Here is a 15,327-nt window from a genome sequence, read left to right as displayed (position 1 = left end):
TTCCTGTTCCATAGCAGCAGCTTCACCTCCTCCACCTCCTCCACCTCCCTGACCGCTCCCCAGTTCCTGTTCCATAGCAGCAGCTTCACCTCCTCCACCTCCTCCACCTCCCTGACCGCTCCCCAGTTCCTGTTCCATAGCAGCAGCTGCACCTTCTCCACCTCCCTGACCGCTCCCCAGTTCCTGTTCCATAGCAGCAGCTGCACGTCCTTCACCTCCTCCACCTCCCTGACCGCTCCCCAGTTCCTGTTCCACAGCAGCAGCTGCACCTCCTTCACCTCCTCCACCTCCCTGACCGCTCCCCAGTTCCTGTTCCACAGAAGCAGCTGCACCTCCTCCACCTCCCTGACCGCTCCCCAGTTCCTGTTCCATAGCAGCAGCTTCACCTCCTCCACCTCCTCCACCTCCCTGACCGCTCCCCAGTTCCTGTTCCATAGCAGCAGCTTCACCTCCTCCACCTCCCTGACTGCTCCCCAGTTCCTGTTCCATAGCAGCAGCTGCACCTCCTTCACCTCCTCCACCTCCCTGACCGCTCCCCAGTTCCTGTTCCACAGCAGCAGCTGCACGCTGCACCGATTTATTGTTCTTGAAGTTTCTCCTTCGCCTCTTCTGTCTGGTGGACCAGATCATCATCTGCGCGGCTCGACTTGAATTAATTTCTTTTCTGGGTCAGAGGTCGTCCCTGAATAGAATGTAATAAGTCTGCAATTTCAGTTATTGTACAAAAATAAAACAGAAAAATTCAACAATATACAAAATGAATCTGGATATTTTCTTCATGTGTAAATAAGTACATTTGTTGTTCTGTTTTTAACGAACTGAATTATAATTAACTGTTTTTCTGCGAACTCCTTCATCAGATCGTGAACCTGGCGTCAGGCCCTCAGCAGGTCTTCTTCATCTTCTTCTGAGGGCAGCAGCTGATGATTAAACTGGTTAAATATTCGGCCTTTTTGTTGGTATGAGAACGTAACGGAGCTGGTGACCGCGGTCTGGACCCGTCTGACCGGGCGGGGCACCAGCTGGCTGCGGGTTAAACCCTTTACTGCCGCATGCTCACCTGCTGAGTTCTTCCCAAATGACCATGGATTATGGAGATGTTTAATCTGACGTTCGCTCTGATCCTGTCATCTCCTGCTGAGCTGCGCCGATCTGAGTGGACATGAAGCTCCACCACCACTTCCTGCTGACCTACATGGGGTTCCCATCTTCTTCTCCAGAACACCATGCCGCCTCCATCTTCCACCAGATGGAACCACACAACCTCTTCCATCCCTGGCCTCTCCATCCCTCCACCTCCACACCAGGTCTTTTAAAATGTCTCCATCGCTCTGTACGTCTTCAAGTTGCTGTTCCATCTGATACAGTAGGGAGGTGTAGGTGTGGCTCTTCAGCGTGTTGGTGCTAATGAGGAGTTTTTAATCACACTCACTCACTCACTCACTCACTCACTCACTCACACACATACACAACACACACACACACACACCTGCATTTAAAATGCAGCACAGTGTCACTGTAACATCTTGCCGTCACCCTGTTAAAGACAGGGACAGAGAGAAATAGAAATGGAGATAAAACACACAAACACACACACATACACACACAAACACGCACACATACACACACACATACTCATATACACACACAAACATGCACACATACACATACACACACACACACACACACACACACGCACAAGCACATACTCACACACACACATACTCACACACACGCATACGCACACAAACACACACGCACACACACACACACAAGCACATACACACATAAGCACATACACACACACACACACACACACACAAGCACATACACACATAAGCACGCACACTCACACACACACATACTCACACACACATAAGCACGCACACTCACACACAAGCACATACTCACACACACACACACATACTCACACACACGCATACGCACACAAACACGCTCTCACACACGTATACGCACACACACACACACACACACACACACACACACACACACTCACTCACACACACCCACAGTGGGAGTTGTTACGTGCCCCGCCTCTTCTCTCCACATCTGGACACCTGAGCTCTCGGTTACGACGCTCTCGGTTACGCGCTCGGGACGCTGCGTGTCGGGTGCGCGCTTTGCTCGCGTCTCGCGCCTGATTGGCTGACGTGGACGGATCGCGCCTCTCTAATTGACCGTAAATGAAAGTCCGTATCGGCGGAGCGCAGCGGGGCGAGGAGCAGCGGAGATGAGTCTCCAGCCGCCGGTGCAGTTTCACGCACGAGAGGAACCCTGAGGAACCCTGAAGAACCCTGAGGAACCCTGAAGAACCATAAGTATCCCCCAGGAACTCTGAGGAACCCTGAAGAACCCCGAGGATCCCTGAGGAACCATGAAGACGCTGCTGCGCGCCGCGATGCTGCTGGGCGCCCTGGCCGCAGCGCAGAACGACACGGAGCCCATCGTGCTGGAGGGGAAGTGCCTGGTGGTCTGCGACTCCAACCCCGCCGCGGACTGGAGAAGCTCCGGCTCCCCGCTCGGCATCTCGGTCCGCGCAGCCAACTCCAAAGTGGCCTTTTCCGCGGTGCGCAGCAACAACCACGAACCGTCCGACATGAGCAACAAAACGCGGATCATTTACTTCGATCAGGTTCGGAAACACTCACATTAAACCCGTTTTACACTGGACCACAGTCCAGAGGGAGAGAGAGAGGTGGAGAGAGAGGGGGGGAGTGGACATGTGTAGATGTAAAGTCCCCCGATCGGGTTGTCTGCGGATCCCACCACACCGCCAACCTCTGGGTCTCTGGACAGAGAGAGAGAGAGAGTGTGTGTGTGTGTGTGTGTTGTGTTGTCTATTGGTTTGTGTTGTGTGTGTGTGTGTGTGTGTGTAGGAGGGGTGTTACAGATTGTTATATGGCATCATTAACACACACTTTTGCCAGGTTCAGACTTTTAAAAAGGAGGCTTATAGACTGAGGTGAGGACACACACACACACACACACACATGCAGAACAACCCAACACACTCACAAAACAACCCAACACACACACACACACAAACCCAACACACACACACAGACACGGTGAGGAGTGAGGAGAAGTTCTGCTGGTACAGACGCTTCTGTCTCTGATTCTCCGGTTCTCTGCTCTTGAGAACCATGATTCTGTGGCGGGTTGCAGACTGAAAACTGTAAAAGACTGACCAGCTGCCTTCTCTCTCTCCTCTCTCCCTCTCTCATTCACTCTCTCTCTCCCTCCCTCCCTCCCTCATTCACTCTCTGTCTCCCTCTCTATCTCACCCTCCCTCCCTCTGTCTCTCTCTCTCTAACTCACTCTCCCTCCCTCCCTCTTTCACTCTCTCTCTCCCTCTCCCTCCCTCCGCCCTCTCTCTCCCTCTCTAACTCACTCTCCCTCCCTCCCTCTCTCTCCCTCTCCCTCCCTCATTCACTCTCTCTCTCCCTCTCCCTCCCTCCCTCTCTCTCCCTCTCTAATTCTCTCTCCCTCTCTCGCAGTGTTTGGTTTCTGGCTCGGTTCTGGCCAGTTATTGTTTATCTGGATTGGAGCAGATCTCTCTCTCTCTCTCTCTCTCACTCTCTCTCACTCTACAAAATAATAAAAAAGCAGCAGAGGGCCCTAATAGAGCGAGCGAACAAGCGAGAGAGCGAGAGAGACGCCCTGCCTTTCATCTCCTCTCCATCTTCTCCCCCAGCACCATCTCCTCCACCTTCCTCTCCTTCATTATACCCTGATGGGAGCTTCTGTCTGGGTTTTTGGGTCTGGAGGGCGAGTTCAGCTGTGATGTGGAACGTCCGGAACGTTGAGATGCCAGCCTGTGGTGGACGTTCTCTGATTCTGTATTCACAGCGAGTTCAACTGCTCAGTGGTTTATAGTAATTAGAACCAGGAGAACCACAGTCTCGCTGGGTTCTAAAGAGGTTCTAAACCACTGCAGCACAACATCAAACTGCAACGTTAGGAACCGTGTCCTGAATTTAAATACATATCTGGACCTGGACCATGATCACAGATCAAAGAGCCGTGGAATCAAGAAGAACACACAAGAAGAGATGGTTCATCAGAAGTCCAAACCCAGCTGCGGGTCTGGTGGAGATGATGTTCCAGGTGTGATGATCAGGGCTGAGATGCAGATCTGTTCCTCTGTTTATTGAGACCATCTTCTCTCCTCTCCTCTCCTCTCCTCTTTCTTCTCCCAGGTCCTCGTCAACATTGGTAACTACTTCACTCTGGATTCGGTCTTTCTGTCTCCACGTAAAGGAATCTACAGTTTCAACTTCCACGTCATCAAAGTTTACCAGAGTCAGACTATACAGGTACAGTCGTGAGGACAAATGTCTTCTCTAGATCTTCTAGTCTAGTTTGAGGCTCATTTGACCCTCTGACCTCTGACCCCTCCTTTTCTTTCAAGGTCAACCTGATGCTGAACGGAAAGCCTGTCATCTCTGCGTTCGCTGGGGACAAGGACGTGACGCGCGAAGCCGCCACCAACGGCGTCCTGCTCTACCTGGACAAGGAGGACAAGGTCTACCTGAAACTGGAGAAGGGGAACCTGGTGGGCGGGTGGCAGTACTCCACCTTCTCTGGATTCCTGGTGTTCCCCCTGTAAACGGAACCCAGTCTCTTCGCTTATCTACGTGTCATCGTCCCATGTCCCGAATCCTCCGGATCCGAGCGGATTCTTGTCTCATCAGTGACCGTTGCCGTCCAAACAGGCCGAGTCTCCAGGACACACGTGACGTGTGACGCGGCGTGACTCAGCCCAGAACCGCCATGTCGTCCCGCCATGTCGTCCCGCCATGTCGTCCCGCCATGTCGTCCCGCCTTTTTTATTTAATGCACGTGAAATATTCACCAGTTCCACCGAGACGCTGTACAGGATTAACAAGGGACTTCCTGTCCTCGGCCAGGACACAGAAACACGTACACACACACACACACACACACACAAACATACGCACATGTACACACACACACACATACACAAACATATACGCACGCACACACACTCACACGTATACACACACACACACATGTACACATACACATACTCACAAACATATACACACACACGTACACACAGACACACACACTCACAAACATACGCACATGTACACACACACACACATACACAAACATATACGCACACACACACACTCACACGTACACACATGTACACATACACACACACATACTCACAAACATATACACACACACACGTACACACAGACACACACACTCACACACACACTGCTGGTTGGACTGAGGCCGTTTTCACTGGATTCCCTGTTTGTGATTGGACGAATTCATCTTTCTAAATGTCCAGCGGTGAAGTTCTCCACCTTCCATGTCCTGGTTCCGTGTTGTTTTGCGTTTCTGTGGCTTTTCATGTTTGATTGGAAATAATCCACCGGATCCCTAATTTTCTTCCTTATGAAAAATGTGACTGTTTGAATGCTGTAGGTGGCGATTATGGTAAGAATTCTGTTTACGAGGAACGTGGGAACACACGTCCTGTGCAGAAGGACGCGGGAGAAACGATCCGTTAAAACGCCGCGGGAGCGGCGGCGCCGTATACGACCGATGCAATAAAGTGATTCAAATTGAATTAGGAATGAAAGCGAGGCGGGGCGGGTGTAATAACGCTAAATCTCCAAACCAATTACAGTTTATTCCTGATTATTTCATTACAGAACACACAGTCATGAGGAGCTCGGAGCTCCAGGCTTCACCAGTCCTCACCACGAGGCCACCTTCTCTCCTGCGTTAGGGCCCCGATGTCGGGGTGCGATGTGGACGCAGGGGCGTGGCCAGCCAGCCGGGGCTTGTGGGCGTTTTCTCATGAATTATCACATGTTGGTGGTGAAATTATATCAAATAAAATGTAGATAAATATGAACTGCTGAGTTTATGTATCTATATAATATTACCTCCTTAAATAAATGTAAGTAACATATGCAGTTGATCATGACGACCTGTATAGTAACACTGTTCACCTACATCATGTGGGATGAGACGTGTAGTGTCAAGCAAATCTGGAAATGTCCCCAGAAAGTCCACCAGGACTCCATCTCAGCGCCTTGAGCAGTTTCTTGAGCAGCCAAACAATGATCTGCAGAATCATCATCATCCAACTTCCATCATTTCGCGTGAATGGAATGGAGATGGAATTTAGATCAGATTCCGGACGCCCGCATGTCCCGTGGACAGCTTGGCCACTGGGAACAGTGCTCATCCACCTCATATCTTTAAAGTGCAGAGAAGGATCTCTGAATACCTGCTCGGATAGATCTCCCAGATGACTGGACTCTTATCTGCTCCAGCGGCTGCCGCTCCGGTTTTTTATTTGCTTGTCAAATTTCCCAGCAGCAGCGGCGCAGAAGCAGCCGTGGCCTCTCAGCAGCTCTCTGCCTGTGAAGGGTCCTTCACAACGAGGCGTCCTCTTTCCTCGAGCCCTCAATCAACTTTTCTTTCCTGCAACTTCTATGACCTCCTCATGCAAAACGTGTCCACGGTGGTCAGCGTGGAACTTTGCTGACACATGAAGCTGAATGATTTGTCCTTTTCGGGGGGGCGAACTCGGTTCTGCAACCGTTGAGCTGAATGGAACAACAGGAACGTCACCTGCCAGTCACGTCATGTGAGATTTGTAGATAGCTGACGAGTGATGAATAGCTGATCTGACCCTTGTCCCGGAGCCAGTGACCTCTGCGGAGGTCAGCGCCAGGTGTGTGTCGGTGTGTGTTCTGTGGCGGCACAGCTCTGAAATAAAAACGAGGGCCATATTTCCCCGGCCTGACAGTAGCAGAGACAGACTCATCCCTCACTGTCACAGATCTGATCGACGCTGTGAAATATTGCCCTCCAAGCCTCTAGTGTTTTGAAACACACACACTGTTCTTCCTATTAGAACCGAGATTTTTCTACATTTCAATAAAACCCATCCAGGTGGGTGTCGGTAGCTGGCGAAAGGCGTGTGTGTGTTTCTGTATCTGTATTGTGAGGAGGTTGGGCCAAGAAAAGTAGGGAGAGAATGGTGAGGGTGGAGATGTGGTGTAGGTATATGAATGGTGATAAAAAGAGAGGTGAAGGTATGTGAGTGAAGGTGGAGGTAGAATAAAAGAAAGGTGGAAAATATGAGTGTGATAAAGAGAGAGGCGGAGATGAATTTAGATACAGTTGGTGGTATATGAATGTTATAGAGAGGTGGAGGTGAATGTAGAAAGCGGTGGTGGTATATGAGTGTGATAGAGAGAAGCGGCGGTGGATTTAAAGACAGGTGGAGGTATGTGAGTGTGATAGAGAGAGGCGGAGGTGGATTTAAAGAGAGGTGGAGGTATGTGAGTGTGATAGAGAGAGGCGGAGGTGGATTTAAAGAGAGGTGGAGGTATGTGAGTGTGATAGAGAGAGGCGGAGGTGGATTTAAAGAGAGGTGGAGGTATGTGAGTGTGATAGAGAGAGGTGGAGGTGGATTTAGAGAGTGGTGGAGGTATGTGAGTGTGATAGAGAGAGGCGGAGGTGGATTTAAAGAGAGGTGGAGGTATGTGAGTGTGATAGAGAGCGGCAGAGGTGGATTTAAAGAGAGGTGGAGGTATGTGAGTGTGATAGAGAGAGGCGGAGGTGAATTTAGAGAGTGGTGGAGGTATGTGAGTGTGATAGAGATAAGTGGAGGTGGATTTAAAGAGAGGTGGAGGTATGTGAGTGTGATAGAGAGAGGCGGAGGTGGATTTAAAGAGAGGTGGAGGTATGTGACTGTGATAGAGAGGCAGAGGTGGATTTAAAGAGAGGTGGAGGTATGTGAGTGTGATAGAGAGAGGCGGAGGTGGATTTAAAGAGAGGTGGAGGTATGTGACTGTGATAGAGAGGCAGAGGTGGATTTAAAGAGAGGTGGAGGTATGTGACTGTGATAGAGAGAGGTGGATTTAAAGAGAGGTGGAGGTATGTGAGTGTGATAGAGAGAGGCGGAGGTGGATTTAAAGAGAGGTGGAGATATGTGAGTTCGATAGAGAGAGGTGGATTTAAAGAGAGGTGGAGGTATTTGACTGTGATAGAGAGAGGTGGATTTAAAGAGAGGTGGAGGTATGTGAGTGTGATAGAGAGAGGTGGAGGTGGATTTAGCTCCGCTGTGCATCATGATGTAGTTTTTTTTGTCCTTGCCAGCCCCACTTTCTCATCCATCAGCTGAATCGGCAGGAGAGTCTCCCCCTGAGGAGCTCCGCCTTCGGAGCGTAGCAGCTGGTGTCACTGTGTCTTTGAGCCACGGTGGGTGGATGTGAGTGGAGCTGCAGATATGACTGTCTGTGTTTACACTCACCTGAGGCGCTTCTGACCCTTCCACCCGATTTGAACGCCACCTAAATGATTCATGGAAGGTCATGTGACTCAGAGGAGTTTCTTTTTAAAGCGGGAATAATGCCACAATGTGCGTCCTCCACCCGCTCCATCACAGGTATTCCTCCGCAGGAATACAAATCCTCCCATCACACCCCAACACGACCTCATGTTCAATTTTTTATCAGTTTCTGCACCTCACACATTCGCTTTCAGAGAATTAAATTTTAAAGCCCCCTGCTCACATGATTCTGCTTAAATCTCCATCTTGGGATCAGGAGGCCGCCGGAAAATACCAGAAAACACGCAAAGACTTTATCTGAGATCAGCGGCTGCCTCAGCCGCGGCGCCGTCACGATGAATTTCCAATCTGTCTCCAGCTCTGTTCCGGTGTCACCTGGCCCACGACCAGCAGCGTGGGCGCGGCCCCCGTTCAGAAACGCCGCGGTGCTAAAAGGCTGAAATGAGCAGTGGGTGGTAGTAGCCAGGAGACCCGGGTTCAGGGGAGGGCCCGTGCTCTGGGGAAGGGGCCGGTGGTGATGTGGTGAGGAGGAGGAGCTCTGGTCCATCCATCTTCATGCCACGAGCCGAGGCCTCCAGCAGTCAGGGGAATACCTGACGGAGAGAACGCGAACACGGGCTGGTCAGCGACGTGTGTGGGGGATTTTGCGCCATTTTAATGTTCTTGAACGTTATTTCGTCCGACAACAGCCAGAGTGTAATAGAGTAGCTGTTCCTCGACTGAAATGGATTCTGTACACAGGACACACACACAGTAGTGCACAGACACTTTTTATGTGATTAAAACGGTAACTTACACAGTAATTCACGTGTTATTACATTATATAACCGTGTATGGAACAGCGCCACATGCACAGTGAGTGTGTCTGCTTGCACGAGTGTGTGTGCACATTCACACAAGTGTAGTGGTGTTTATGAATGTGTGCATTAATATGTGTGTGTGTGTGTGTGTGTGTGATGTTCCCTCTGCAGCTGGGAACTCATCTGTCTCCTTTTCTCTCTCTCTCCACTGCAGGGGAAAACAAGCACTCATCGTCCCCAGATGTCCCTGCCTGGGTGTCCTGCCACCGAGACCCCGCTTCACCTGGAGGCACCAGGGACTGTTCAGAGCGAAAACTCGGGCGGTCCGACTGAACGTAGTTATCTGCTAATTGGGAGTAAAATGATTTCCTTGCTGCGGCCGTATTAATTATTCTGTGGACGAGTGTGGAAGGGACCCGCTGTGTCCTGTTAACAGGCGAGAGAGACACCGACGCGACACTTTCTCGCGTCCGCGCCGTTACTACGTTCCCCATGCAGTGATCGATGAGAAGATCTCGCTCAGGGACGTGGGATTCGAACCTTCGGGTTTAGAGGTGGATGTGTTGGTTTTGGGGGATCCGAACATCTCCATGCAACTCGGGGAACTGTTGAACATCTTCAGTCACCTCAGGTGACCCTCAGGTGTTTTTAAGAGGATCATTGTGGGTTTTAATGCGAAAAATCAACCCAAAAATCAATGGCACCACCTGCTTACAATATTTCATTAAATCCCAAGCGTGGCGTGGAGGAGCGATTACCGGAGAGGAACAAACCAGGATGGACGAATGAACGATGGCGCGTGATGGTCCATGTGTGCGGCTCTGATCTGATTATGATCGTTCTGATGAAACAGAAACGCCGGCGGTTCGCTCGTCAATCGTTTCCAGAAATGGCGGCTATAAGGCGGTCCGTCCATCAGTCCCCATCGGGGCCCCGCCCTCCGGTGTATAATTAGCCCGGTCCCCGGGCAGGGGCCCGGGCAACTTCCTCGGCCAATTACTCGAAATATTAAATCACCGCGGAGCGGCAGAACGCTGGCAGGAAGCGCGGTATGGATCGCTCGTCCAACAACAAGCCCATTCTGCACATTTCCCGCGCCGGCGTTACGCCGAATCTGCACTTTCTGCGCTGAATAATTGGTCAATTTGGCCGTTTCCCTGCGCGGTTGGGGAATGATAAATTTATGTCTGTGCGAGGAGAAGACATTAGACCAGGGAGCCTTCGGCGGAGGCCCGAGCAGGTAACGGGGTGTCGGCCCAGCGACGGATTACGGGACTTTCCGCATCAAATATTAAACAGCGGCGCGGTGTGGGCGACCATTAGCGCCACCGACCAAATGAAGGCGACTAAATTGGGGAGAAAAGTTGAAGTTGAGGAAAACCTCGCGGCTGATAAAAATCCTCCAATCACAGAGCCTTTCAGGGCCCCAAACAGCAGCGCCGGCCATGTAATTACAATCCTGAGTAATTATTCGGCGCAACGACGCAGGATCAGACGCGGTGCCTGGCGCTGGAACCCGTCTGTCAACCAAGATTAATATTAAAATGAACGAAAATGTAGGTTTATATCCCTGTTTCAATGCGTGTGTGTGTGTGTGTGTGTGTGTGTGTGTATCAGCTTCAACATTAGGACCCAGTGGGGCTATAAGCAACACACACACACACTCACACCACAGCGTCTCAGTTTCACCGCACCCCTGGACGAACTCCGCCGATCGACCTGAGAGAGAAAACAGCTTCAGTGGAATTAAACTGATTAATAAAACATTTTCACGCTTTAGTAAAATCCATAAGAGATTACGAGTGAAGGGTAAACATGGTGAGATGGGGATGACGGCCGAGCTTACAATGGTTAAACGGATCATATTTACTGTCAGGTTACAGCTAATATTCATATTCCCATCGAGTTATACAGTCGGATCTGTGAGGAGATCCTGACAATCACAGGAAACAGAGTTCAGTTCTGATCAGACTACTGCAGGAAAAGGGCGTGGCCTAATTCAGGGGCCACACCTTCCTGGGGCTGCATACTGATTGGTGAAGAGGAACCCTGCTGTATACGGTGCTGTCATGGTGGACATTAGGTGACATGATGATATATTTTTTTTGTGTACATTACCGCAAATATCCCAGTGGCAGTGGTGGCCTGGCGGTTAAGGAAGTGGCCCCGTAATCACAAGGTTGCCGGTTCGATTCCCGATCCGCCAAGGTGCCACTGAGGTGCCACTGAGCAAAGCACCGTCCCCACACACTGCTCCCCGGGCGCCTGTCATGGTGCCCACTGCTCACTCAGGGTGATGGTTAAATGCAGAGGACAAATTTCACTGTGTGCACCGTGTGCTGTGCTGCTGTGTATCACAATCACTTTGCTTTATTATGATTTATTATTAATAAATGTCCCCCGGAACGTCCCGCCTCTGCACGTCCTTCCCCCGGCAGCTCGCCGACGTGAAATCTGGAGATTCCCGTGCACCATTTTATTCACCAACTCCACTGTGTTCTTTGACCTCTGAACTCCGTTTCGTATCCAAAGCAGAGATTATATTAATTAGCACCCAGCGATGTTCAAGGACGGGCGGTGTGGGTGTTTGTGACTTGTTTTGCTCCCATGGCAACACAGTTATCTTCATTTTCATCTTCTAATCCAGGTCCCTCAGGGCCACGATTGTGGAGCCTGCCGTCTACGCCGTTTATTCTGCTAGAGAAGGCGGATTCAACTGCGTATTATAAAATTTGCATCGTTATTGATGATGAGGAGAAGCGAATATGATGATTATTGACCTTCGGATGTGTTCCCGGGTGAAAGTTCATCTGTTCCTGTGTCGGGGTGACAGTGGGACCGGATGGCGGTTGTAGGCGTGACTGGTGATATTGACCCGCCTGGCTGATGATGCTGGATCTAATGGCTTATGACAGCATCAGCACTGCAGCAGGATAAATGGCCGCTGTGATATTTACAACCGGTCGCGTCCAAAGGCCCATAGATCAATCCATTAAAGAGAACGCACGGAACGCCGCAGAACACGGACGAGAACGAAGACGCGATCGACCCGGTTTCCTGTTTCCAGCAACAAACACATTCAATCAGCACCTTCAAACGAGACCATCAGATCTGTCCCCTCGGCACCAATAACCAGGACAGAAAGCGGACCGGAGCCCATCACTTTACCTTTCAACTTTAACCTCTGACACAGTTCACTAGAACCCCAACCATGAATAAAATCATTTTATTCACTGTGTTCCTTACATAAGAACGTTGGATTGGAGAGTGGATTTATTTCACTTTGTGCCTTTTAATATATGACCATTACTGATGTTCAGAGCCTTAATGTGACCATGGGGACATCAGACTGGCATGTGGGGCTGACGGACTGGTCTTCTTGACTGTCCCTGCCTTACAGCAAGTGCCGTTCTCTCGGATCGCCCGCTCCCGCCTTACGCTCGGACCCCCATGTTGCCGACACCCTTTTCAGCCCACGACCCTGAAAGGACCCAAGATGCTAATATTACACGACCACGGCAGTGACAAACGCGTTTATTGTCATATGTACAGAAGAAACGACATTTCTCTGTAAAAGTGAGTCCACTAGGATCCCGATGGAAACGTCTTTATTGTTTTTTATCAACAGCCCCAACCAGGCCAAGTGGCATCAGGGTCCCTTCGCTGGCGCTCCTGTCACTCGCACCTCGGTTTCTGCCCGCAGGGCCACATCTGCACCGCCATCCCGGCTGCCGAGCGTCCCCTCTGCATTTTATCCTGATGCCTCGTCTGTCGAGGCTCCTGCGGTTTTAATTATCGTTCTTATTATAACAAAACCAAGAATGACAAGAGGCCGTGCAGGATGGGGCAGAATGAAACATCTGCTGCGACTGGAGAGGAGGAAGCCCGGCTGCTCTGTGTTCATCTCACTGGAGACCCCCACCCACCATGCCATTCAAGTCCCGGTCCGGGACATCAGGCCTGTCCACAGGAGAGGAGGTGGCCACAGCGGCCGCTGCCAATGTGTGCGAAGCAGCAGGTAATTACAGGACTCATGTCTGTACACGAGGTTTAATAAGACGAGGGACGTAAACGTCCACCCTGGCATTCCACCGCCGTCCTGGACTGGAACGTGGCTGCAGGGTCGCAGACGGGTCTCATCGGCATTTTTGGGGGCTGATTCAGGTTCCATGACTCCGTTTTTATTAAATTTGCCCCCGTCCTCTGATATAAAAGGGTGAATTTAATATTCTTGAGACGGAAATGACAACGTAGACTTAAAGATTAAAGTCTGTGAAAGTGACATGTTTGTCATTGTGAGACACAGCAGCACAGCTTACAGTGACACGGTGAAACGTGTCCTCTGTATTCAACATTTACGGCATTTACCAGACGCCCTTATCCAGAGTGACTTACAATCAGTAGTTACAGGGACAGTCCCCGCCTGGAGACACTCAGGGTTAAGTGTCCTGCTCAGGGACACAATGGTAGTAAGTGGGGTTTGAACCTGGGTCTCCTGGTTCATAGGCGAGTGTGTTACCCACTAGGCTACTACCACCCCTTAACCATTTAACCGTCACCCTTGGTGAGCAGTGGGCTCCATGACAGGCGCCCGGGGAGCAGCGTGTGGGGACGGGACCTTCATCAAGGGGACCTCGGTGGTACCTTGATGGCTCTGGATTCGAACCCACAACCTTCCGATTATGGGGCCACTTCCTTACCCAAGAGGCCTCGGTGCTCCTATGAAATGGCAGCAATATAAAGGCCCTTCACACTGAAGAAGACCACCAGGTTCTCGCTGGCACAGCGGGTTCCAGGGTTCCACTGATTTTCACAGACTGCTGCCACGGTCCGGTGAGGAGGTCCCCCCGCGGGGTGGATAACTGCTAATCTCTGCTCTGCACACATCTCCTCAGCTCCTCCTCTTGGCCCCGTCGCCGCTTGGTTCTCCAGCGCTGCCAGGAGAGACGTTCCTGCTCTACGGGGAGCCGCTGTGTGGGTAAATATAGATTTATTTTGTCTTTTTAACTCCACACACAGCAGGTTCTGTTGAACTGTGTGTGTGAAGCTGTTTTCTCTCCATTGTTCCCAATCAGCGGCCTCATGGCTACGTGGAAGCTGCTGAGCTGGAGGGAACCGGGCCGCGGGGGTGAGGTGTCATCCATCATGGCGCCTCTGCCGAGACGTTCCGTGCGGTGGAAGCGGCGCCGCAATAAATCTCGTCTGCGCGCGTCAAAAAGCTCTGCTTTGGTGGGACGGCGCGCCGCGGCGGAGAACAAACTTGGTTTCACCGCCTGATCCGACATGATAGAGAAGCGCCAGCGAGGACTGGAGATGGAATAATCCCGCTGACGGATGACCACACCACCACCTCGCCGTCAACGACGGAAGATGTCCATTAAGGGGACCATGTCCACGTTCCTCCAGCCAGTAGAGGTTACAGTCTCCCACTATGGGCCATAAAGTGGTGGAGAACATTGGATTAAAAATGAAGGTGTTGGACGTGATTCACATCTTCACTTTCTGTACAAAAGTGCAAAATCATCGAATAGGAGGAGAATTGGGCGCGTCGCCGTGAACTCCGTATCTGCAGAAGGTGAAGAGTTTATTATCGTTTCCGACCAATAAAACACGGCAGCCAACCGCATCTGGGGACACGGCGCGGGATGAAGACAGATGCGCGGGATAAATAATCGGCCCTCGGCTCAGAGCGGAGAAGGAAACGATCCGGCAGGAACCGCGTGAGAACCGCGATAACCGGCGCGAGGAGGACCCCGAGTTACCAGGTCTGTCACCAGACAAGATCACGGGCTTCATGGTCCCTCGGATGAAATGAAGCGTGCTTTCAAGCCTCGGCTCCCACACAGACGCCCACCGTGTGGAGGACCCCGACCCCAACTCCCGAACGTGCAGTAGGTGGACGGGGGACAGCGCTGCGCTCTGCATACAAATCAAACTCAAGTAGGACTCACGAGAAGCTCCGAGGATTTATGATTTACATAAAACAAAGAACACACAGGTGCATGCAACCTTATCCAAAGTTGTAAAAGAGGAAGAGCCCGTACATTACTGATGAAAATGCTCAGATTTTGGTGGTCAAAGGTCAAAGGTCAGCAACCTCATGTACGTACAATTCTAACAAAACACCTGGAGGTTCAAACCCCACTTAATTCC

At 51.1% G+C, this 15,327-nt stretch overlaps 1 protein-coding gene across 1 annotated transcript; it reads left to right on the top strand.

The window, feature by feature from the left end:
• Positions 1 to 1,936: 1,936 nt before the first annotated feature.
• On the top strand, positions 1,937 to 5,050 carry cbln4 (cerebellin 4 precursor). Its single transcript, XM_028993268.1, has 3 exons — positions 1,937 to 2,653; positions 4,221 to 4,337; positions 4,433 to 5,050. The coding sequence occupies exons 1-3, from the start codon at positions 2,396 to 2,398 to the stop codon at positions 4,628 to 4,630; spliced, it is 573 nt and encodes a 190-aa protein (XP_028849101.1). The 5' UTR covers positions 1,937 to 2,395; the 3' UTR covers positions 4,631 to 5,050.
• The last annotated feature ends 10,277 nt before the right edge of the window (positions 5,051 to 15,327 follow it).

Source organism: Denticeps clupeoides, chromosome 10, assembly GCF_900700375.1.
Source record: "Denticeps clupeoides chromosome 10, fDenClu1.1, whole genome shotgun sequence".
In the NCBI taxonomy this organism is placed as follows: Eukaryota; Metazoa; Chordata; class Actinopteri; order Clupeiformes; family Denticipitidae; genus Denticeps; species Denticeps clupeoides.
This window is presented reverse-complemented; position numbering and strand designations above follow the sequence as displayed.

What these genes read in the sequence shown, in the direction of transcription:
- cbln4 (XM_028993268.1), top strand. Translation starts at nt 2,396, where the DNA reads ATGAAGACGCTGCTGCGCGCCGCGATGCTGCTGGGCGCCCTGGCCGCA. An exon ending in GGATCATTTACTTCGATCAG is followed by an intron (nt 2,654 to 4,220) that starts GTTCGGAAACAC and finishes TTCTTCTCCCAG; the next exon opens with GTCCTCGTCAACATTGGTAA. An exon ending in ACCAGAGTCAGACTATACAG is followed by an intron (nt 4,338 to 4,432) that starts GTACAGTCGTGA and finishes TTTTCTTTCAAG; the next exon opens with GTCAACCTGATGCTGAACGG.